The sequence below is a fragment of the Oncorhynchus nerka genome, linkage group LG17, assembly GCF_034236695.1.
Source record: "Oncorhynchus nerka isolate Pitt River linkage group LG17, Oner_Uvic_2.0, whole genome shotgun sequence".
Lineage (NCBI taxonomy): Eukaryota > Metazoa > Chordata > Actinopteri > Salmoniformes > Salmonidae > Oncorhynchus > Oncorhynchus nerka.
The window spans coordinates 30,875,263-30,897,933 of NC_088412.1; the positions used below are offsets into that span (position 1 = coordinate 30,875,263).

General features: G+C 42.5%; 1 protein-coding gene and 1 pseudogene across 4 annotated transcripts; both read left to right on the forward strand.

Moving 5' to 3' along the window:
• Positions 1-2,461: 2,461 nt before the first annotated feature.
• On the forward strand, positions 2,462-7,293 carry LOC135561346 (uncharacterized; annotated as a pseudogene).
• Positions 7,294-9,131: 1,838 nt separating this feature from the next.
• On the forward strand, positions 9,132-22,631 carry echdc2 (enoyl CoA hydratase domain containing 2). 4 transcript variants are annotated; one of them, XM_029686297.2, is made up of 10 exons: positions 9,138-9,656; positions 12,187-12,254; positions 15,183-15,270; positions 15,345-15,431; positions 18,088-18,180; positions 21,244-21,300; positions 21,422-21,609; positions 22,021-22,071; positions 22,360-22,407; positions 22,479-22,631. In XM_029686297.2, exons 1-10 carry the CDS (start codon positions 9,338-9,340, stop codon positions 22,554-22,556), a joined length of 1,077 nt encoding a protein of 358 aa, XP_029542157.1. In that variant the 5' UTR covers positions 9,138-9,337; the 3' UTR covers positions 22,557-22,631. The 4 variants fall into 4 exon arrangements, with proteins under 4 accessions (XP_029542158.1, XP_029542161.1, XP_029542157.1 ...); XM_029686300.2 differs by having other exon boundaries at positions 9,145-9,578; XM_029686298.2 differs by lacking the exon at positions 21,244-21,300 and having other exon boundaries at positions 9,132-9,656.
• Positions 22,632-22,671: the final 40 nt, after the last annotated feature.

The following is a 22,671-nucleotide window of genomic DNA, read 5'->3' on the forward strand; positions in this document are numbered from 1 at the left end:
GTTCTACTTGGAACCAAAAGGGTTCTTCCTGGAACCAAAAGAGTTCTTTCTGGAACCAAAAAGTGTTCTTCAAAGTGTTCTCCTATGGATCCAGCCGAAGAAGAGTGTACTGCTGCGCTAGGCTAACAGTGCATGCAAATCAGCAAAAGTACTTAGCATAACTCTTCTCACTCTGTTTCTCTCCCTCTGGCCCAGTAGTAGATAACTGACCAGGTTTCCATGGTGATCTAGAGACTGACACCAGGTAGCCCAAAGGTCGGTTTCAAATTCGAATGCATTGTATGCAGCCAGCAATGCACTCCTGTCCCTGGTGGACCAGTTCGTACCTCAAACATTCTCCATTCAGGCTGTGAAGGTGACGATTTTCTCCTTAAATCAATGTAATGATGAGAAGGCAGAAAATAACAGGGAAAATATGCATACTTCCTTTATGAAACTCCGATTTCCACCACCATACTAGTGGAACATGGTGGAGAGCTCTTAACCATTCAACTGCGCATAATATAATACCTTACTTTGTGGATTGGAAGACTGACAGCCATGTAACTGCACACATTTACATTAAGCTTTGAATAAGGATCCGAGCAGCGGTGTTCTATTTGGGCCAATTCCTTACATACTAGTGCAAAGTTGATTTAGCGAAGCCTACACCATCATTTACATCATTTCTAAAAGGTAGGCCATTATTTGTTTTGCTTGTGATTGATGGTGTAGGACTATTGTAGGTGTTAGTGCAGTGATTCAGTATGATGTGTGAGTTAGCCTATTCCTGTAGGTTCTCTCCAGCTGTATCCAGCTCTCTGGTAGAACTCAGATTGAGGTGTGGGGAGTCCAGCATAATATGCTACATCACATACTACAGCAGACCGTAAACCGCTTGTGTATGTGTGTGTGTTTGGTTTTACTGTCCTTGTGGGTAGCCTAGCGGTTAAGAGCTGTCTGTCTATGTGCACATGAGCAACACACTTCACCCTAAATGCTCCTGTAAGTCGCTCTGGATAAGAGCCTCTGCTAAATGATAACAAAAATGTAAAGTCCTAACAAGGATAGTAAAACAAACTTGTGTGTGTGTGAGAGACAGCCATCAGTAAGCAAGTTGAAAGAAGGAGAACTGTCACGTTCTGACCTTAGATCTTTTGTTATGTTTTTGTTTTAGTATGGTCAGGGTGTGAGTTGAGTGGGTTGTCTCTGTTAGTTTTTCTATGATTTACTATTTCTGTGCTTGGCCTGGTAAGGTTCTCAATCAGAGGCAGCTGTCAATCGTTGTCCCTGATTGAGAACCATATTTAGGGAGCCTGTTTTCTATTGTGTTTCGTGGGTGATTGTTTTCTGTTTTCTGTTGTGTGTCTGCACCAGCCAGAACTGTTTTCTGTTGTTTCTCTTTGTCATTTTCGTGTTCATTTAATAAATATGGACACATACCACGCTGCACCTTGGTCCTCACCTTCTTCCACCGACGACGGCCATGACAAGAACATCTCCATGATCTCTCTGCTGTAATTATCACAATTTAAAATGCTAATTTCCACTCCCCGCAGGTTCCCAAACAGTGTGTGAGACTAAATTGCTCGTCATAGCGGGCCACTCACAGCGAATGACTGCCTCTGCTCTTTCATTACACCTATTGATGGTGAATTATGATCACTGTTGATACAATAAGCAATTTATGCCAGAAACAAAACTGTTTCTAAGCAGATTCTCCTCCCTTGCTATGTTCAGGGTTCATTCAAGCCCACTGGAGTTAATAGAAGCAGAGAGATGGTTATTGTTGTGTCTTAGTAAAGTATTTTTCCTAATGTAATCGCCCTGTATCTAAGGGTACTACTGCATCTGCCAAGAGGTTCAGGCTTTTATGACACAGACAGTAGTGCGCTCACACCACAACCATAGGGTTGCTGGTTCAAGATCCGAGTGTGTCAGGTGGGTGTTCTGAGAGAGAGAGTGTGTAGCTGCTTATAACCCGTGGGTCTGGCTAACTGCTATTGTATAGTGTGTGAGATACCCAGGGTGCACTTGGGGAGCGGTAATGCGTGTACACACACACACACACACACACACATCCTGCTGGTGTGAGTCGGACACCATGGAGAGTTATGATGGTATAATGATTACATTGAGTCAACAGTCAACATGATCTAACAGCCCAGCAACACCACAACATGAGAGGTGTTCAATACAGAGGGCCGGGGGGAGAGAGAGACAACAAATACACACATTACTTATTCACCTCTCACTAGAATACGCTACGTGTTTGGAACTATGGCAGTGATGTTGATACAGTATGTCTGTGTGTTCACTAGTGTGTAACATGCAAACATACATTTCCCTTCATGGGAGAGAATAGTTTAAGTTTAAAGGATATTTTGAATCGATTTGTGTATAACTCATAAATTAGAGGAGGAAAATTCTAGAGTCAATAAAGAGTGAAAGAGATGAAAGATGTGAAAGAGAAATAACATTAATGACGAGACCTTTCAACCCTGCCCACCCCTCTGTGCCTTACAGGACTACACTACTCACAACCACAAGGGCCGGCAGAGAGCCAGAGAAACACAGGTGAGCTTCTCTTCACATCAGAGATCAACCACCAGTTTAAACCACTGTAGGTGAGCTTCCTCTGTCTCAGGCAGACTGGGAGAAAGTAAATAAGTCTGCATCAACCCAAAACCACACAGTCTTTACTGTATTAGTGAAGTTGGTTTTTTGTATTATGAACACAGCATTACAGCTCTATCCCAGTTTATTACAGAGCCACAACATCTCCACAACTTGTAAGGTGGAGCTGGGACTTTGACTCAGGGTTGTGAAAGGGTTAATGTAACATGTTCATGGCAGAATTCAAATCATCGGTGGAGAGCTGGATTATATAACAGGACCTTCATAGGGCTAATTTAATCCTAACACCTAACTACTATCTCGTTGCACAGAAAAACATTGAATGAAAATATAAACGTAACATGTAAATTGTTGGTCCCGTGTTTCGTGGGCCAAAATAAAAGATCCCAGAAATGTTTCATACGCACAAAAAGCTTATTTCTCTCAAATTTGGGGCACAAATGTGTTCACATCCTTGTTAGTGAGCATTTTATCCTTTGTCAAGATCATCCACCTGACAGGTGTGGCATATCAAGAAGCTGATTAAACATCCTAATCATTACACAGGTGCACCTTTTTCTGGGGACAATAAGAGGCCACTCTGAAATGTGCAATTTTGTCACACAACACAATGCCACAGATGTCTCAAGTTTTGAAGGAGCGTGCAATTGGAATGCGTAGGAGTATTTCTGCCTGTAATAATGCCCTTTTGTGGGAAAAACACATTCTCATTGGGTGGGCCTGGCTCCCCAGTGGGTTGGCCTGGCTGCCAAGTGGGTAAAACTATGCTCTTCCAGGCCTACCTGTAGGGCCTAATTAATGTATTTGAATTGACTGGTTTCCTTAAATGAACTGTAACTCAGCAAAATCTTTGAAATTGTTGCATGTTGCATTTATATGTTTGTTTAGTATAGTTGCATAGAAGAGAAACAGGCTGTCAGGCAGGCCTGGAATTTCGTGAACTCAATACATACAATGAGATAGTCTGTAGAGTTGAAACTTGAAAGAGAAGATCACATGCCTTTCATGGTTGAACGGGAGAGATCCCAAAAATCGGTCTTCTCATGAAAATGTCTGTAGGGTTCAAACTGTTTGAGTTACAAACTAATATGACCCCTCTATGGAAATATTCTCACAAACACGATGGACTTCTCCGTTTTGCTCCCCCACAAGTGTCACAGGACTAGTCTGAAGGTAACCCGCTACCAGGCTCGAAAATGCATGAAATGGGGCATTTCAATGTCAAAGGCATAGGATAATTCCATGGTATAATATATATTTTTTCTGAACTTTCTTATATCTCTCAGATATAGGATGGACACTTCAAAACATACACTTCATCTTTTGATTTATTTTTGGACCAAATTCCAAAATGTTTCATCAAATTATTTTTGTATATATTTTTGTTATACCTACAGGGCCCTAAAATTCTAAATAAAATAGCTAAATTATCCTTGGTATGACCATCATAAAACAATTCCATATGTTAGCTAAATAGAAACACAGCCCTGGGCCCTTAGACCCTCGCCTTACTGACTCTGATAATGAGATCATCGGACCAAGCTCCACACACACACACACACACACACACACTGTTCAGTCCTTTGCGCCCCTCCTCAGTATCTCGAATGGCCCCTGCAGCGAGCTGATTGGAGGAAGAGGATTCTAAGCGAGCGGACTGGTTAATTATTCTCGAATGGCCCCTGCAGCAAGCTGACTGGAGGAAGAGGATTCTAAGTTGGCGGACTGGTTAATTATGCTAATCCAGGGGGCAGATAACGAGACGCTTAATACCTCACTCTGAGACACACACAGAGCTCTCTGCCAGTGTGGGTGCGACTGTTATCCTCTGGAGAGAGATAGTCTCTGTGAGAAAATATAAGACTTTGTCAGAGAGAAAGAGAGATAGGAATGAGTGTGTGTGTTTGCGTGTGTGTGTTTCAGAAAGAATCACAATTATAACTATTTCTCAGCTCATATCCCATATCGATCATCAAGGACATCAACCACCCGAACCACTGCCTGTTCACCCCGCTATCATCCAGAAGGCGAGGTCAGTACAGGTGCATCAAAGCTGGGACCGAGAGACTGAAAAACAGCTTCTATCTCAAGGCCATCAGACTGTTAAACAGCCACCACTAACATTGAGTGGCTGCTGCCAACACACTGTCATTGACACTGACCCAACTCCAGCCACTTTAATAATGGGAATTGATGGGAAATGATGTAAATATATCACTAGCCACTTTAAACAATGCTACCTTATATAATGTTACTTACCCTACATTATTCATCTCATATGCATATGTATATACTGTACTCTAGATCATCGACTGCATTCTTATGTCACTAGCCACTTTAACTATGCCACTTTGTTTACTTTGTCTACATACTCATCTCATATGTATATACTGTACTCGATACCATCTACTGTATGCTGCTCTGTACCATCACTCATTCATATATCCTTATGTACATATTCCTTATCCCCTTACACTGTGTATAAGACAGTAGTTTTGGAATTGTTAGTTAGATTACTTGTTGGTTATCACTGCATTGTCGGAACTAGAAGCACAAGCATTTCGCTACACTCGCATTAACATCTGCTAACCATGTGTATGTGACAAATAAAATTTGATTTGATTTGATTTATGCTACAGCTCCATACCATAACCCCCCCCTCTGACATGTGTGTGTCTCTGTCTTCTCTTTTTTTGTGACTAGGCACGTATCCATTCTGGCTCTTTTAACAGACTGATTCTTAACTAATTTTCTTTTACGATGTGCATCCCTCTGCCAACTTCAACTGGATTTATAGTCCTCTTCCTGGCTCCATTTCTTCTCCCTCAATGATTTTCTCTGTTGTTCAATGCAGCATTTTACTGAATCCACAGAGCTGATAACACCACCGTTTGTGTGTGTGTGTTTGTGTTCATGTGTGTGTGAGCATTAGTGTGTGTGCAATTGTGTGTGCAAGCATGCATGTGTTGTCCGACTGACTCTCTCTCTCTCTCTCTCTTTCTCGCTCTCAATCTCTCGCCCGCTCTCTGTCTCTCCCCCCTTTCTCTCTCTTCCCCCCACTCTCTCTCAGGTCAGTGAAGGCTGTTTGCGGGGGAATGTCTGTTCCACTGCATGCTCGCATCCGTGACTTCCTCTGCAGCTCAGTCTTTAGACACACAGAGACATGGGGCAGAGAGCTCAGCAGAGCCGCTCTGCCTGCCAGACCTCAAACTGCAGCCTGCAGCTGCACTGACCAGCACTGGGCTGGGGGAGGGATGGAGGGAGAGGAGAGCCGAATGGGAGAGTGAAGATGTGAGGAGGAGAGAGGGGAGAGCAGTGCACAAGAAAGAGAGGGAGGAAGCAGAGAGAATTATTATCCTCCCCCCCTCCTCCTCTTCCTCCTGCCCCCTCTGACTCCCTCGCTCCCGATGGACAGCACAGGATACTCCACCTCCTTCCGGATTTCAACCAATCACTGGCTGAGGCTCGTAAAGCTCGCTACATCCATCACCGAGGTCTATCCCCCTGCGAGAGGGAGCTGTCAATCACTGACATATTCACCAGAGGCAATATGGGTTCCAACCACAGATTCTGAAAGCAACCCTGGTAGACTTAAAAACATTCCTGTGAGTGTGACCTACTGACTAGGTTTGCTTTAACCTAAGACCTTTGCACACCACAGGAATGTGTCGAGTGGGGTTCCCAAAGTTTTTCTGCACATGACCCCAAATTTACACTAGAAAATGCATGGGACCCCACTTTGGAAAATAATAGGCCTAACAGTTAACACTATGTGTTTTACATTCACTAAATGTTAGGTCCCACAGGCTGTCCCAACATGATAATGACATGAAAGCACATTTGTGTAAAAGGCCCTTAGTTGACACTGTACACATTTTGAAGAGAAAGAGTTCTTATTTTCTTTGATAAGCTTACAGATTTTCTCAGGGGACCCCATTTCAATTTCAGGGGACCCCACCCCAAGTTTGGAAAACACTGTGTTAGCCAATTAAGTAAAAACCTTAATATTTGCTCGGGGAGCTTCAGTTCTCAGGCAGTTCTCACTTCCGTTACATTTATGGACACCTCTATAAACATTAGATCAGTGGAGGCTGCTGATGGGAGAACGGCTCATAATAATGGCCGGAACAGAGCAAATGGAATGGCATCAAACACCTGGAAACTGTTTGTTTGATACATTCGATACCATTCCACCTATTCCGCTCCAGTCATTATCACGAGCCCGTTCTCCCCAATTAAGGTGCCACTAACCACCTGTGCATTAGATCCATTCCAACATACTATGTCCGGACAACGTGAAGCCATACTCAACAAGGCCTTGGTCTGTCATACACCTGTTTCGTGCCAAACTGACAGTGCATCTTGTTCAATGAGCCATATTTCTATCCATGAATGTACCATTTGAGCAGGGCCAGTTTACCACATTTGGGGCCTCGTGTACTGACCTTTGTCAGCTAACTTACTGCATTTCAACACATTTGCTATGGCTATGGAGCAGAGAGAGAATGTGCAGTTTTATAATGCTATTCTACACATTTCACCTTGAGGCTAAGGGAAAATGTTGCAGTTTAAAGCAAATTTCCAGTAATTCTACACTTTTTGCCATCTCATGCTTTTGTTCACATTTGGCCATAGGGCTGAGAGAACATTTTACAGTTTTAAAGCTAATTTCCTGCAAATGCAGGGTTGGGGGTTGGTGCTCCCTGGAAGTCAGGGGAGGCACTTAGCCTCTGTGCTAGTTCAATAATCCAGCCCTGCATTTCAAATCAAATCTAATTTTATTTGTGACATGCGCCGAATATAACAGATGTAGACTTTAATGTGGAATGCTTACTTACAAGCCCTTAACCAACAGTGCAGTTGAAGAAGAAGAAAATATTTACCAAGTTGACTAAAATAAAAAGTAATAAAAAAGTAACACAATAAGAATAACAATAAGGATGCTCTATACAGGGGGCACCTGTACCGAGTCAGTGTACTGGGGTACAGGCTAGTTGAGGCAATCTGTACATGTAGGTGGGGGTGAAGTGACTATGCATAGGTAACAAACAAACAGTGAGTGTACAAAAGGGAGGGGGGGGGTCAATGTATATTGTCTGGTGGAGATTTTATGGATTTTTCAGCAGTCTTGTGGCTTGGGGGTAGAAGCTGTTGAGGAGCCTTTTGGTCCTAGACTTCATGCTCCTGTACTGCTTGCCGTGCGGTAGCAGAGAAAACAGTCTATATACTTGGGTGACTGGAGTCTCTGACAATTTTATGGGCTTTCCTCACACACTGCCTATTATATAGGTCCTGGATGGCAGGAAGCTTGGCCCCAGTGATGTATTGGGGTTACTATCCTCTGTAGAGCCTTACGGTCAGATGCCGAGCAATTGCCATACCATGTGGTGATGCAACCGGTCAGGATGCTCTCGATGGTGCAGCTGTAGAATCTTTTGAGAATCTGGGGACCCATGCTTAATCTTTTCAGTCTCCTGAGGGGGAGAAAGGTTTTGTCATGCCCTCCTCACAACTGTCTTGGTATGTTTGGACCATGATAGTTTGTTGGTGATGTGGACACCAAGGAACTTGAAACTCTCAACCCGCTCCTCTACAGCCCAGTCAATGTTAATGGGGGCCTGTTTGGCCCGCCTTTTCCTGTAGTCCACGATCAGCTCCTTTGTCTTGCTCACATTGAGGTAGAGGTTGTTGTCCTGGCATCACCCTGCCAGTTCTCTGACCTCCCATTTGAGACCTGCTCAATGTAAAGGTCCATAATATATTTTGTGCTAAATCATGTATCTGATTGAAATTCTCAATGCATGTAAAGTATAATGTATAAAATCATTGGCTCATGAATCATGATTAATTGTAATAAAACAGAGTCCAAGAGATAAAGGTTGCATCAGTGCCTCAGGCAAGAGTGTGTGAGGAGAACGTCCCCTGGCGACTACTTTAGATATTGCTTAACATTTGCATTCCAATCATTGACCATAAATACGTATGATAATATGTAGGCCTATTTAGTATCGCAATGTTAGGATGTTTTTTTTATTGACTTATTTAACTAGTGAAGGGAAAGGGGGATACCTAGTCAGTTGTACAACTGAATATTCTCAACTGAAATGTGTCTTCTGTATTTAACCCAACCCCTCTGAATCAGAGAGGTGTGGGGGCTGCCTTAACCGACATCCACATATTCCGCGCACCGGCAACAGTGGGTTAACTGCCTTGCTCAGGGGCAGAACGACAGATTTTTTTTAAACTTTCGTTTACTGGCCCAATGCTCTAACCACTAGAACAAATTATTATTTACAATGATGGCCTACCGATAATAAAAAAATAAAAAACATGTTCTGTGGTATTATTAATAAACTATGAAATCTATTGGCTCAAGCCATGGGCAGCTATGAAAAGAGAGAACACTAAAACAAGTTCAAGTACGTTTAAGGATGCTTAAATGAACTCGGAAATTAAAATGTATTCGTTCCGTTCCCAAAAAAAGTCAAGCACAGTAAAACTGGAATAGAACAAAGTAAGCCTTAGACATACTGATATAAACTAGGTTTTGCGTCCCCCCTTGGCTAAGGATTTGGCTGATCCTAGATCGGTTCTTACATCCCTCGGGCAACTTATACCTGGAGCTGAAACTAAAAAACAAGTCAATTGGTTGTAGCCTACTTCCGTGTTTTATTTTAAACGAAATAGCTCCATACACACAAGAAAAAGAAGAAACACAACCATGACTTTCCTTCGAAGGTTTGCGATTAGGCACTGCTCTCTATCCCGCGGCTTCGGTGCTCTATCCCCGGCGTCTCTTGGAGCTCCAGGCTCGGTAACGTTACACCGTCTGGGAGTGGAAAAGCTGCCCAGCCGAGGACGCCCTTTCACGGGGCACAATGACACACACACAAGCTGGCTACACACCGAGACGCCAGAGTCCGTAGAAGTGGATCTAAAGCGACTATATGGAGAGGACACTGGTAGGGAAGGACGCTCTTTGAATATTTTTGCTTTCCGCTACCAGGAAACCGAGTTGAACGGTAGTTTACCATTTTTGAGTGAGTGCAAGTTCCACAATATTCACCACGGTCGACAACCTGGTCTCCGAGCATTTCGTATTAGCGTTTCATTTATTATGATATGTATGTATTAATTTGTGGATAATCCATCACCCATTTTGTATGATATGTTACGAATTTGTTAAATGTACAATATGTAACTAATTTGCAAAACATTCTATATGTTACGAATTTTCTAAATGTATGATATGTTACACATTCTAGCTAGGTGGCTGACTAATGTTAGCTGGGTTAAGGGAAGGGTTACCTAACATGCTAAGTAGTTGAAAAGTTGCTAATCAGCTAAATGCTAAAGTTGTCTGTGAAGAGATTCGAACTCCAACCTTTGGGTTGCTTAACGTTTGTGTTATACGCCCACCCACCAACTACTCTAATATGGATTATGTAACTATACCAAATGTAGCATCTCTTACTTTTATGATAATCTTGGATTTAAATGTACTATGTTACGTCTAGTGTGTGAGACCAGGCTGTGATTGACAATCCTGAGAATCATAAACTCAGCAAAAAAAAGAAATGTCCTCTCACTGTCAACTGCGTTTATATTTCAAAATTAACATATGTAAATATTTGTATGAACTTAACAAGATTCAACAACTGAGACAGAAACTGAACAAGTTCCACAGACATGTGATTAACAGAAATTGAATAATGTGTCCCTGAACGAAGGGGAAGTCAAAATCAAAAGTAACAAGTCAGTTTCTGGTGTGGCCATCAGCTGCATTAAGTACTGCAGTGCATCTCCTCCTCATGGACTGCACCTGATATGCCAGTTCTTGTTGTGAGATATTACCCCACTCTTCCACCAAGGCACCTGAAAGTTCCGGGACATTTCTGGGGGGAATGGCCCTAGTCCTCACCCTCCGATCCATCAGGTCCCAGACGTGCTCAATGGGATTGAGATACGGGCTCTTCGCTGACCATGGCAGAACACTGACATTCCTGTCTTGCAGGAAATCACGAAAAGAACAGGCAATATGGCTGGTGGCATTGTCATGCAGGAGGGTCATGTCAGGATGAGCCTGCAGGAAGGGTACCACATGAGGAAGGAGGATGTCTTCCCTGTAACGCACAGCGTTGAGATTGCCTGCAATGACAAAAAGCTCAGTCTGATGATGCTGTGACACACCGCCCCAGACCATGATGGACCCTCCACCTCCAAAATCGATCCCGCTCCAGAGTACAGGCCTCGGTGTAATGCTCATTCCTTCGACGATAAACGCGAACCGAACATCACCCCTGGTGAGACAAAATGGCGACTCGTCAGAGAAGAGCACTTTTGCCAGTCCTGTCTGGCCCAGCGACGGTGGGTTTGTGCCCATAGGCGACGTTGTTGCCGGTGATGTCTGGTGAGGACCTGCCTTACAACAGGCCTACTAGCACTCAGTCTAGCCTCTCTCAGCCTATTGTGGACAGTCTGAGCACTGATGTAGGGATTGTGCGTTCCTGGTGTAACTCGGGAAGTTGTTGCCATCCCGTACCTGTCCCGCAGGTGTGACGTTTGGATCCGTCCTGTCTCCCTGTAGAGCTGTCTTAGGAGTCTCACAGGTCGGAAATGGCAATTTATTGCCCTGGCCACATCTGCAGTCCTCATGCCTCCTTGCAGCATGCCTAAGGCACATTCACGCAGATGAGCAGGAACCCTGGGCATCTTACCTTTGGTGTTTTTCAGAGTCAGTAGAAATGCCTCTTTAGTGTCCTAAGTTTTCATAACTGTGACCTTAATTGCCTGCCGTCTGTAAGCTGTTAGTGTCTTAACGACCATTCCACAGGTGCATGTTCATTAATTGTTTATGGTTCATTGAACAAGCATGGGAAACAGTGTTTAAACTCTTTACAATTAAAATCTGTGAAGTTATTTAGATTTGTACGAATTATATTTTAAAGACAGGGTCCTGAAAAAGGGACCTTTTTCTTTTTTTGCTGAGTTTAGGTAGCTTAGGTGAATAAGCTTACCCTGAAATGACATAAACATTATCTGAAGTGACAGGGGAAGTAAGCGCACCACCTGCTGTGCCATAAAGGTCCAGCCCTTGATTTGATTTGGATTTAACCTCTTGGTAGAGGCAGAAGAAGTAGTAGGCACTTTGATACAGGGAGTGTTGTGTTGCAGGAGCTTCTGTACAGAGTGAAAACCATGTCCTACTATTCAGTGATTAACACTGAGATAAACACTGACATATTTACACACACACAGGGGAGATGCTGCTTATAAAAAACCTTCAGCCTTCAGCCACAGGTCAGACAGCCTCAGGCATTCACCTCCTGTCTCTTTCCCTCCTCTCCTTCCCACTCCTTCTGTCCCTCCTATCCTCTTCTTCCTCCCTCCCTCCCTCATCCTCTCCTCTTCTCTAGACATACACACACCTATCACTCCATGGCTCAAATCTAATGTGAGAACATCATCAACATCTGCACCTGGGCCTGTGCAGGTGCTTATATTTCAAATGCATAAACAATAACACACACACACACACGTGACTCTCTCTCTTTCTCTCTCTCTCTGTAGGTATAGCTGAGGTGTTGATGTGCCGTCAGAAGGCAAAGAACGCTCTGGGCCGTGTGTTTGTCTCTCAGGTGTGTTTGATCTCTATTTGACCTTACACACGCATCGAATTGCTAACTATTGATCAGAGGTGTGGACTGAAGTCACATGACTCGAGTCTGACTTGATAGAAAATAAATTTACTTTAGACGCTGAGGAGTATTTCTGTCTGTAATAAAGCCCTTCTGTGGGGAAAAACAAATTATGATTGGCTGGGTCTGGCTCTCCAGTGGGTGGGTCTATGCCCTCCCATGTCCACCCATGGCTGTACCTCTGCCCAGCCATGTGAAATCTATAGATCAGGGCCTAATGAATTTCTTTCAATTGACAAATTTCCTTATATGAACTGTAACTCTGTAAAATCTTTGAAATTGTTGCATGTTGCGTTTAAAATATATATTTTTCAGTATATACAGTTGAAGTCGGAAGTTTACATACACCTTAGCCAACTACATTTATACTCAGTTTTTCACATATCCTAGTAAAAATTCCCTGTCTTAGGTCAGTTAGGATCACCACTTTATTTTAAGAATGTGAAATGTCAGAATAATAGTAGAGAGAATTATTTATTTCATTTTTTATTTCTTTCATCACATTCCCAGTGGGTCAGAAGTTTACATACACTCAATTAGTATTTGGTAACATTGCCTTTAAATTGTTTAACTTGGGTCAAACGTTTCGGGTAGCCTTCCACAAGCGTCCCACAATAAGTTGGGTGAATTTTGTCCCATTCCTCCTGACAGAGCTGGTGTAACTGAGTCAGGTTTGTAGGCCTCCTTGCTCGCACACGCTTTTTCAGTTCTGCCCACAAGTTTTCTATAGGTTTGAGGTCACGGCTTTGTGATGGCCACACAAATACCTTGACTTTGTTGTCCTTAAGCCAGTTTGCCACAACTTTGGAAGTATGCTTGGGGTCACTGTCCATTTGGAAGATCCATTTGCGACCAAGATTTAACTTCCTGACTGATGAGATGTAGCTTCAATATAACCACATAATTTTCCTGCCTCATGATGCCATCTATTTTGTGAAGTGCACCAGTCTCTCCTGCAGCAAAGCACCCCCACAACATGATGCTCCCACCCCAGTGCTTCAAGTTTGGGATGATGTTCTTCGACTTGCAAGTCTCCCCCTTTTTCCTCCAAACATAACGATGGTCATTATGGCCAAACAGTTCTATTTTTGTTTCATCAGACCAGAGAACATTTCTCCCAAAAATTACGATGTTTGTCCCCATGTGCAGTTGCAAACCGTATTCTGGGTTTTTTATGGTGGTTTTGGAGCCGTGGCTTCTTCCTTGCTGAGTGGCCTTTCAGGTTATGTCGATATAGGACTAGTTTTACTGTGGATATAGAGACTTTTGTACCTGTTTCCTCCAGAATCTTCACAAGGTCCTTTACTACTGTTCTGGGATTGATTTGCACTTTTCGCCAACCAAGGTACGTTCATCTCTAGGAGACCGAACGCTTCTCCTTCTTGAGCGGTATGATGCCTGCATGTTCCCATGGTGTTTATACTTGAGTGCTATTGTTTGTACAGATGAACGTGGTACCTTCAGGCATTTGTAAATTGCTCCCAAGGCTGAACCAGACTTGTGGAGGTCTACAATTTTTTTCCGAGGTCTTGGCAGATTTTTTTTTTTTCACGTGATGTCAAGCAAAGAGGCATTGAGTTTGAAGGTAGGCCTTGAAATACATCCACAGGCACACCTCCAATTGACTCAAATGATGTCAATTAGCCTATCAGAAGCTTCTAAAGCCATGACATCATTTTCTGGAATTTTCCAAGCTGTTTAAAGGCACAGTTAACTTAGTGTATATAAACTTCTGAGCCACTGGTATTGTGATACAGTGAATTATAAGTGAAATAATCTGTCTGTAAACAATTGTTGGGGAAAATACTTGTGTCATGCACAAACTAGATGTCCTAACCGTCTTGCCAAAACTATAGTTTGTTAACAAGACATTTGTGGAGTGGCTGAAAAATGAGTTTTAATGACTCCAACCTAAGTGTATGTAAACTTCCGACTTCAACTGTATGCCTTAGTGGTAGTACTGACTACAGCGCCATCAGAAAGTATTCAAACCCTTATTCCACATTTTGTTGTGTTTCAGCTCAAAATGCAGGTGTATGAAGCAGTTTATTTCTATATCTTGCGTTTTGAAAATGCGTCACCGTTTATGGTTGTAATGATAGGCTACATTGTGTGTGCCTGTATGCCCTGTGCATGCGTGCACGTGCTTCCGTGGGGGTAGGAAAGCTTTGAACCATTCCCTTTTGTGGTCGCGTGTGAAAAAGTTGGAAAACAACTGAGCTAGCGAACAAATTGCTGATTTGATGTACAGCGATAGGTTCGGGTTCAGCGTAAGCGTCAAATTGTAGGGAGAGAGGATTGCCAATGTCACAAGAGGCTGCTGAGGTGAGAACGGCTCATAATGATGGCTGGAACTGCGCAAATGGAAACCATGGGTTTGATGTATTTGATACATTCCACTCATTACACTCCAGTCAATACCACAAGCCTCTTCTCCCCAATTAATGTGCCACCAACCTCCTGTGAAATTTGCTCCAAAAACTGTGCGGTGATCAAGTGTTTTAGAGAAAATAATGAAAAGGTCTGTCTGTTAGCCTCATTAAATATACAAAGATTTGTAGTTGAACAAGTCATTGCCTGTACAGATTTATTTTTGATTGACTTGACTTGGAAAAAAAACCTGTGACTCGACTTGCTCTTAGAATGCACGACTTGGACTTCAGACTCGACCTGTTCTACTTGGGACCTGACTTAAGACTTGGACCTTTCGACCTTCTTGTGAGTGACTCGAATAATAGTGACTTGGTCCCAGCTCTGCTATTGATCTAACAGAGTATGATGACTGCTAAGACTATTCTCTCTCTCTATCTCTATCTCTCTCTCTCTCTCTCTCTATCTCACTTCCTCTCTCTATCCATCTCTCTCTAGATGAGGGAGCTGGTGTCCTCTCTACACCATGACACAGCTGTGAGAGTGGTGGTCTTCAGGAGTCTAGTACAAGGGGTCTTCTGTGCAGGTTTGTCCTTTTGTGTGTGTGTGTGTGTGTGTGTGTGTGTGTGTGTTTTTATGTCTTCTCTGTGTCTTCTGTAGGAGCTGATCTGAAGGAGAGAGCTGAGATGAACCACTCTGACTCCGATCTGTTTGTTCACGGCCTGCGCTCACTCATGACTGAGATTGGTGAGGGGTGTGTGATCGATTTTTAGGATGTCTCACAGTCTGACAAATACTGCTCTCACTCAGTCACCTTTCATAGCAAATGCGTTAGTGTTACATACATTACCAGTCAAAAGTTTGGACACACCTACTCATTCCAGGGTTTTAATTTCTTTTTACTATTTTCTACATTGAAGAATAATAGTGAAGACATCAAAACAATGAAATAACACATTTGAAATCATGTAGTAACCAAAAGTGTTAAACAAATCAAAATATATTTTATATTTAATATTTGTCAAAGTAGCTACCCTCTGCCTTGATAACAGCTTTTCACACTCTTGGCATTCTCTCAACTAGCTTCATGAGGTAGTCACCTGGAATGCATTTCAATTAACAGGTGTGCCTTGTTCAAAGTTAATTTGTGGAATTTCTTTCGTTAGTGTGTTTGAGCCAATCAGTTGTGTTGTGAAATGGCAGGGTTGGTGTACAGAAGATAACCCTATTCGGTAAAAGACCACGTCCATATAATGGCAAGAACAGCTCAAATAAGCAGAGAAAAGACAGTCCATCATTACTTTAAGACATGAAGGTCAGTCAATCTGGAGAATGTCAAGAACGTTTAACGTTTCTTCAAGTGCAGTAGCAAAAACCCTCAATCACTATGATGAAACTGGCTCTCATGAAGACCACCACAGGAAAGGAAGACCCAGAGTTACCTCTGCTGCAGAGGATAAATTCATTAGATTTACCAGTCTCAAAAATTGCAGCCAAAATAAATGCTTCAGAGTTCAAAGTAACAGACACATCTCAACATCAACTGTTCAGATTAGACCGTATGAATCAGGACTTCATGGTCGAATTGCTGCAAAGAAACTAGAGGTCGACCGATTAATCGGAATGGCCGATTTAATTAGGGCTGATTTCAAGTTTTCATAACAATCGGTAATCTGTATTTCTGGACACCGATTATGGCAGATTACATTGTACTCCACGAGGAGACTGCGTGGCAGGCTGACTACCTGTTATGCGAGTGCAGCAAGGAGCCAAGGTAAGATGCTAGCTAGCATTAAAATTATCTTATTAAAAACAGTCAATCTTAACATAATCACGAGTTAACTACACATGGTTGATGATAGTACTAGTTTATCTAGCTTGTCCTGCATCGCATATAATCGATGCGGTGCCTGTTAATTTATCATCGAATAACAGCCTACTTCGCCAAACGGGTGGTGATTTAAGAAGCGCATTCGCAAAAAAAGCACTGTCGTTGCACCAATGTGTACCTAACCATAAACATCAACGCCTTTCTTAAAATCAATACACAAGTATATGTTTTTAAACCTGCGTATTTAGTTAATATTGCCTGCTAACATGAATTTATTTTAACTAGGGAAATTGTGTCACTTCTCTTGCGTTCTGTGCAACAGAGTCAGGGTATATGCAGCAGTTTGGGCTGCCTGGCTCGTTGCGAACTGTGTGAAGACCATTTCTTCCTAACAAAGACTGTAATTAATTTGCCAGAATTTTACATAATTATGACATAACATTGAAGGTTGTGCAATGTAACAGCAATATTTAGACTTATGGATGCCACCCGTTAGATAAAATACGGAACGGTTCCGAATTTCACTGAAAGAATAAACATTTTGTTTTTGAAATTAGTTTCCGGATTTGACCATATTAATGACCAAAGGCTCGTATTTATGTGTGTTAGTAAATTATAATTAAGTCTATGATTTGATATTTGATAGAGCAGTCTGACTGAGCGGTGGTAGGCAGCAGAGACTCATAAGCATTAATTCAAACAGCACTTTCCTGCATTTTCCTGCACTTCGCTGTGCTTCAAGCATTGCACTGTTGATGACTTCAAGCCTATCAACTCCCGAGATTAGGCTGGCAGTACCTGCCTATAAGAACATCCAATAGTCAAAGCTATATGAAATACAAATGGTATAGAGAGAAATAGTCCTATAATTCCTATAATAACTACAACCTAAAACTTCTTACCTGGGAATATTGAAGACTCATGTTAGAAGGAACCACCAGCTTTCATATGTTCTCATGTTCTGAGCAAGGAACTTAAACATTAGCTTTCTTACATGGAACTTAAATGCTTTTTTGTTGTTGTTTTTTGTTGTTGAATTTGACCCCCTTTTTCTCACCAATTTTGTAGTATCCAATTATTAGTAGTTACTATCTTGTCTCATTGCTAAAACTCCCATACGGGCTCCGGAGAGACGAAGGTCGAAAGTCATGCGTCCTCCGAAACACAACCCAACCAATTGGCCTAGCGTCGTCCGGGTTAGGGGAGGGTTTGGCCGGGGGGCTTTACTTGTCTCATCGTGCTCTAACGACTCCTTGTGGCGGGCCCGGTGCCTGCAGGCTGACCTCAGTCATCAGTTGAATGCTGTTTCCTCCGACACATTAAGCGGACAGGTGTTAAGAAGCTCGGTTTGGCGGGTCATGTGTCGGAGGACGAATGACTCGACCTTCACCACCCGAGCCCATTGGAGAGTTGCAGTAATGAGACAAGATCAAAATGGGGGAGAAAAAGGGCGTAAAAAATAGTGTGTGTTTGTGCATTGTACTGTGTGCATGCATGCATTCATAGTCTGTAACTACATCGTCTGAACTCTCCACATGTCGTCTCTCTATGGATGTTGCATCGCTAATGCAGCCTTGTTGCCCATGCCGACGGTTGCTGCGGTGGATGGCTTCGCCCTTGGAGGGGGTCTGGAGCTGGCGCTCGCCTGTGACCTTCGAACAGCTGGTCAGTGACCTCTAACCTCTTACCTCTCACCTCTAATCGGGAGCCATCCCTTTTTGTGAAGAATAAAGACAGTCTAGATGAATGTGTACATTGCATTCGGAAAGTATTCATTTTTCCACATTTTGTTATGTTACAGCCTTATTAAAAATGTATTAAATATTTTTTTCCATCATCAATTTACACACAATACCCCATAATGACAAAGTGAAAACAAGTTATCAATTTTAGCAAATGTATTAAGGAATAAAAAAACATACGTTATTTACATGAGTATTCAGACCCTTTGCTATGAGACTCGAAATTGAGCTTAGGTGCATCCTGTTTCCATTGATCATCCTTGAGATGTTTCTACAACTTGATTGGAGTCCTCCTGTGGTAAATTAAATTCATTGGACATGATTTGGAAAGGCACACACCTGTCTATTTAAGGTCCCACAGTTGACAGTGCATGTCAGAGCAAAAACCAAGCCATGAGGTTGAAAGGAATTGTCCGTAGAGCTCCAAGACATGATTGTGTCGAGGCACAGGTCTGGGGAAGGGTACTAAGATATTTCTGCAGCATTGAAGGTCCCCAAGAACACAGTGGCCTCAATCATTCTTAAATGGAAGAAGTCTGGAACCACCAAGACTTCTTAGAGCTGGCAGCCCAGCCAAACTTGAGCAATTGGGGGAGAAGGGCCTTGGTCAGGGAGGTGACTAAGAATCCAATGGTCACTCTGAAAGAGCTCCAGAGTTCCTCTGTGGAGATGGGAGAACCTTCCAGAAGGACAACGATCTCTGCAGCACTCCACCAATCAGGCCTTTATGGTAGAGTGGCCAGACGGAAGCCACTCCTCAGTAAAAGACATATGACAGCCCGCTTGGAGTTTGCCAAAAGGAACCTAAAGACTCTCAGACCATGAAAAACAAGATTATCCCTGGTCTGATGAAACAAAGTTTGAACTTGTTGACCGAACTGCCAAGTGTCACGTCTGGAAGAAACCTGGCACCATCCCTAAGGTGAAGCATGGTGGTGGCAGCAGCATGCTGTGAGGATGTTTTTCAGCAGCAGGGACTGGGAGACTAGTCAGGATCGAGGGAAAGATGAACGGAGCAAAGTACAGAGAGATCCTTGATGAAAACCTGATCCAGAGCACTCAGGACCTCAGACTGGGACAAAGTTTCTCCTTTTGTTATACTTCTACAGATCTGTGCCTCAACACAATCCTGTCTCGGAAGTGCCATGGACAATTCCTTTCAACCTCATGGCTTGGTTTTTGCTCAGACATGCACGGTCAACTGTGGAACCTTATAAATACAGGTGTGTGCCTTTCCAAATCATGTCCAATCAATTGAATTTACCACAGGTGGACTCCTATCAAGGTGTAGGAACATCTCAAGGATGATCAATGGAAACCGGATGCACCTGCGCTCAATTTCGAGTCTGACTGCAAATGGTCTGAATTTTTATCTTAATAAATTATTTCTGTTTTTTATTTTCATATATTTGAAAAAAATTCTGAACCTGTTTTCGCTTTGTAGTTATGGGGTATTGTGTGTAGATTGAGGGAAATGTTTTATTTAATCCATTTTAGAATAAGGCTGTAGCGTAACAACATTTGGAAAAAGTCAAGGGGTCTGAACACTTTCCGTGTGTGTGTGTGTATGTGTATATATATATATATTACACTGAGTGTACAAAATGTTGACCAATGCTTCCCACAGTTGTGTCAAGTTGGCTGGATGTCCTTTGGGGGTGGATCCATTTTTGATACAAACGGGAAACTGTTCAACTTCAAAAACCCAGAACTTAAATCTTTTGTCTTGCCCATTCACCCTCTGAATGGCGCGTATACACAATCCATGTCTCAATTGTCTCAAGACTTAATAATACTTATTTAACTGGTCTCCTCTCTTTTATCTACACTGATTGAAGTGGATTTAACATGTGACGTCAAAAAGGGATCCTAGCTTTTACCTGGATTCACCTGGTCAGTCTGTCATGGAAAGCGCAGGTGTTCATAATGTGTTGTACACTCAGTGTATGTATTGTTTTTTTATTCTGAAAAATGACTGAGGTCCAGACCTTAGAATGTTATTTCATTACTTTCAAATCACCTATAATTTCCGTTCTCGGAGACTAAATAAAAACCTCCCAGGAAATTGTTCAAGGATCCAGAGTAAAACGTTCTCAGAACCTCCTAGGAACCTAAAAAAAAAACATTCCCAGAACAGGCAACATTTTTACTTTTATTCTCAGAATGTTTCAAAAACATTCAGAAACCTAAAAACACGTTCCAAGGAACCAAATGTGCTATTTGGTTTGTTATTTGAGTGAAATGCTCATTATATTTATTTAAAAATTATAACCTTTATTTTGACACGGAGTTAACGCCGAGACCAAACTCTTTTCCAAATGAGCCCTGTATATCACAACAATAAGCATCAAAATACCCATTATTCTACACAACAATACAAACAGTATGATGGCCATTGTTCATTGTAAACATTTTCTTTTTGGACAGCCCAATAGAGTAGCTTAAATCTTAAGTTATTGAAACGCCTTTCACATGATAATGATTAGCAAAATATCTGGATATATTCATAGTTCAAATTACTTTGTGACAAGAAATGTGTGTATGCGTATGTCAATTCTGAAAAAATGTAAGTTTTTAATTACACTCCTGAGTCTTATTTTGTCTAATTTGTAAAGCGAGCACATGTAGTTGCTATTTGTTGTACATTTTGTATAACATACACTAGTGTATTTAAATGTAAATAATGTATGTTTTTAATGATTAACGTATTCAAACACTCAACATGATTTTCGTTTCACCAACATACTTTTCCACAGTGGTACCTTATCATGCGTAACTTGTAATATAAATCTTATGGAACTGCTAAATTCTAGAGAAAATATGGTTGGTAATATATTTTTTTGGCAGAGGCGTGAGGTGAGCAGGTGTGTGTATGTGCGTGCACGTCTCGCTCTTCCAGACCCATCAGTCCGTCTGTACTCCCACCGTTGCTTAATGACACGCAGCCAGTCTGACCTTCAACTGTCCTCTGTGTGTTGTGTTTCAGCCAACTCTGCACAGATGGGTCTGATTGAGACAACACGGGGGCTGCTCCCAGGGGCGGGTAAGACAACCAGAAGTCATATATGCGCGCGCACACACACACCAGTTACCCTCATGTCATCTCAGTTTGTTTGGCATAATGAGTTCAGCATCTTTCCCTCTCTACATCCTTCCTCCAATAGGGGGCAGTCAGAGGCTGCCCAGAGCGGTGGGCTTTGCCCTGGCCAAAGAGCTGATCTTCACCGGCAGGAGAGTGGATGGACAGAGGGCTGTGGACATGGGGCTGGTCAACAGAGCTACCGAGCAGAATTCAGACGGAGACGCTGCCTATAGAGAGGCACTGAGTCTGGCTAGAGAGATACTACCACAGGTTACACACACACTAAAACCTTACTCATTGTCCCTTTCCATTCCATAGTGATGAGTGATTTTATAGGTGGTTAGATTAAATGAGTTACTAGGGATGAGAAGAGAGATTAACACATTGACTGACTGCTTGGGTTTCAATTAACACAAACTGACTGACACTGGGGTTACAGAGACATCTGCTGTCTCTCTGATCACATCCTGTCAGTTACTGTCACCAGACCAGTCATACCAAACCAGGACACCAACTGACCACTGTAAGGGACATGGACAGCAGTGTTTGAACCTGGGTCATCTGCTGAGCTAAAGCCTTGTCATTATCTCAGGGAGTTAACACAAGTTCAGGTCTTAGACATGGTTACTCATCGTGTGTGTCCGTGGTCCTTCTTACCCCCAGTGTGTTCTCTCTCTCCAGGCTCCCATTGCTGTGAGGATGGCTAAGGAGGCTATGAACAGAGGCATGGAGGTATGGCTGCTTTACACATTACTCAGGGCCAGACCACATCTGGGGCCCGGTATCTTCCTGCAATTCTACACATTTTTTTCCCATGGGGCAGAGAGAAATGTGCATGCTATTCTAGTTTGCCACAAAGCAGAGAAAATGTTGCATTTTTAATTCCCATTTTGCCATTCCTTACGTGTACATATGCTATCTGGGATACACACATCCCAGCTCATTATCTCAATGTATTTGATGACACCTGTCTCTGTGTGCTAGTAGCAGGTATGTCTGTAACCTGTCTGTCTCTCTCAGGTGGACATCACATCAGGGATGGCCATAGAGAGGATGTGTTACGCCAGGGTAAGAGGTCAAATGCTCATGTGCATTGTCTGAGGTCAAACTGTAGTGGTTAATCATCTTTCTCTCTCCAGGTGATCCCAACAAGAGACAGACAAGAGGGGATGGCTGCCTTTATAGAGAAGAGACCCCCACGCTACACTGGAGAGTAACACACATGGAGACTGCTATTGTGATTGTACACATACCTAATTTTCATTCCTTTAATAAAGTGCTTTTCAACTGCAGTTGTAATATTTTAGCAGATGGATCAAGGATAAGTGTTTG

Bases quoted from the DNA above. Each gene is read 5' to 3' on its own strand.
- echdc2 (XM_029686297.2), top strand. From the start codon at position 9,338: ATGACTTTCCTTCGAAGGTTTGCGATTAGGCACTGCTCTCTATCCCGC. The intron at 22,072-22,359 runs GTATGGCTGCTT...TGTCTCTCTCAG, and splicing joins CTATGAACAGAGGCATGGAG to GTGGACATCACATCAGGGAT. The intron at 22,408-22,478 runs GTAAGAGGTCAA...TTCTCTCTCCAG, and splicing joins AGAGGATGTGTTACGCCAGG to GTGATCCCAACAAGAGACAG.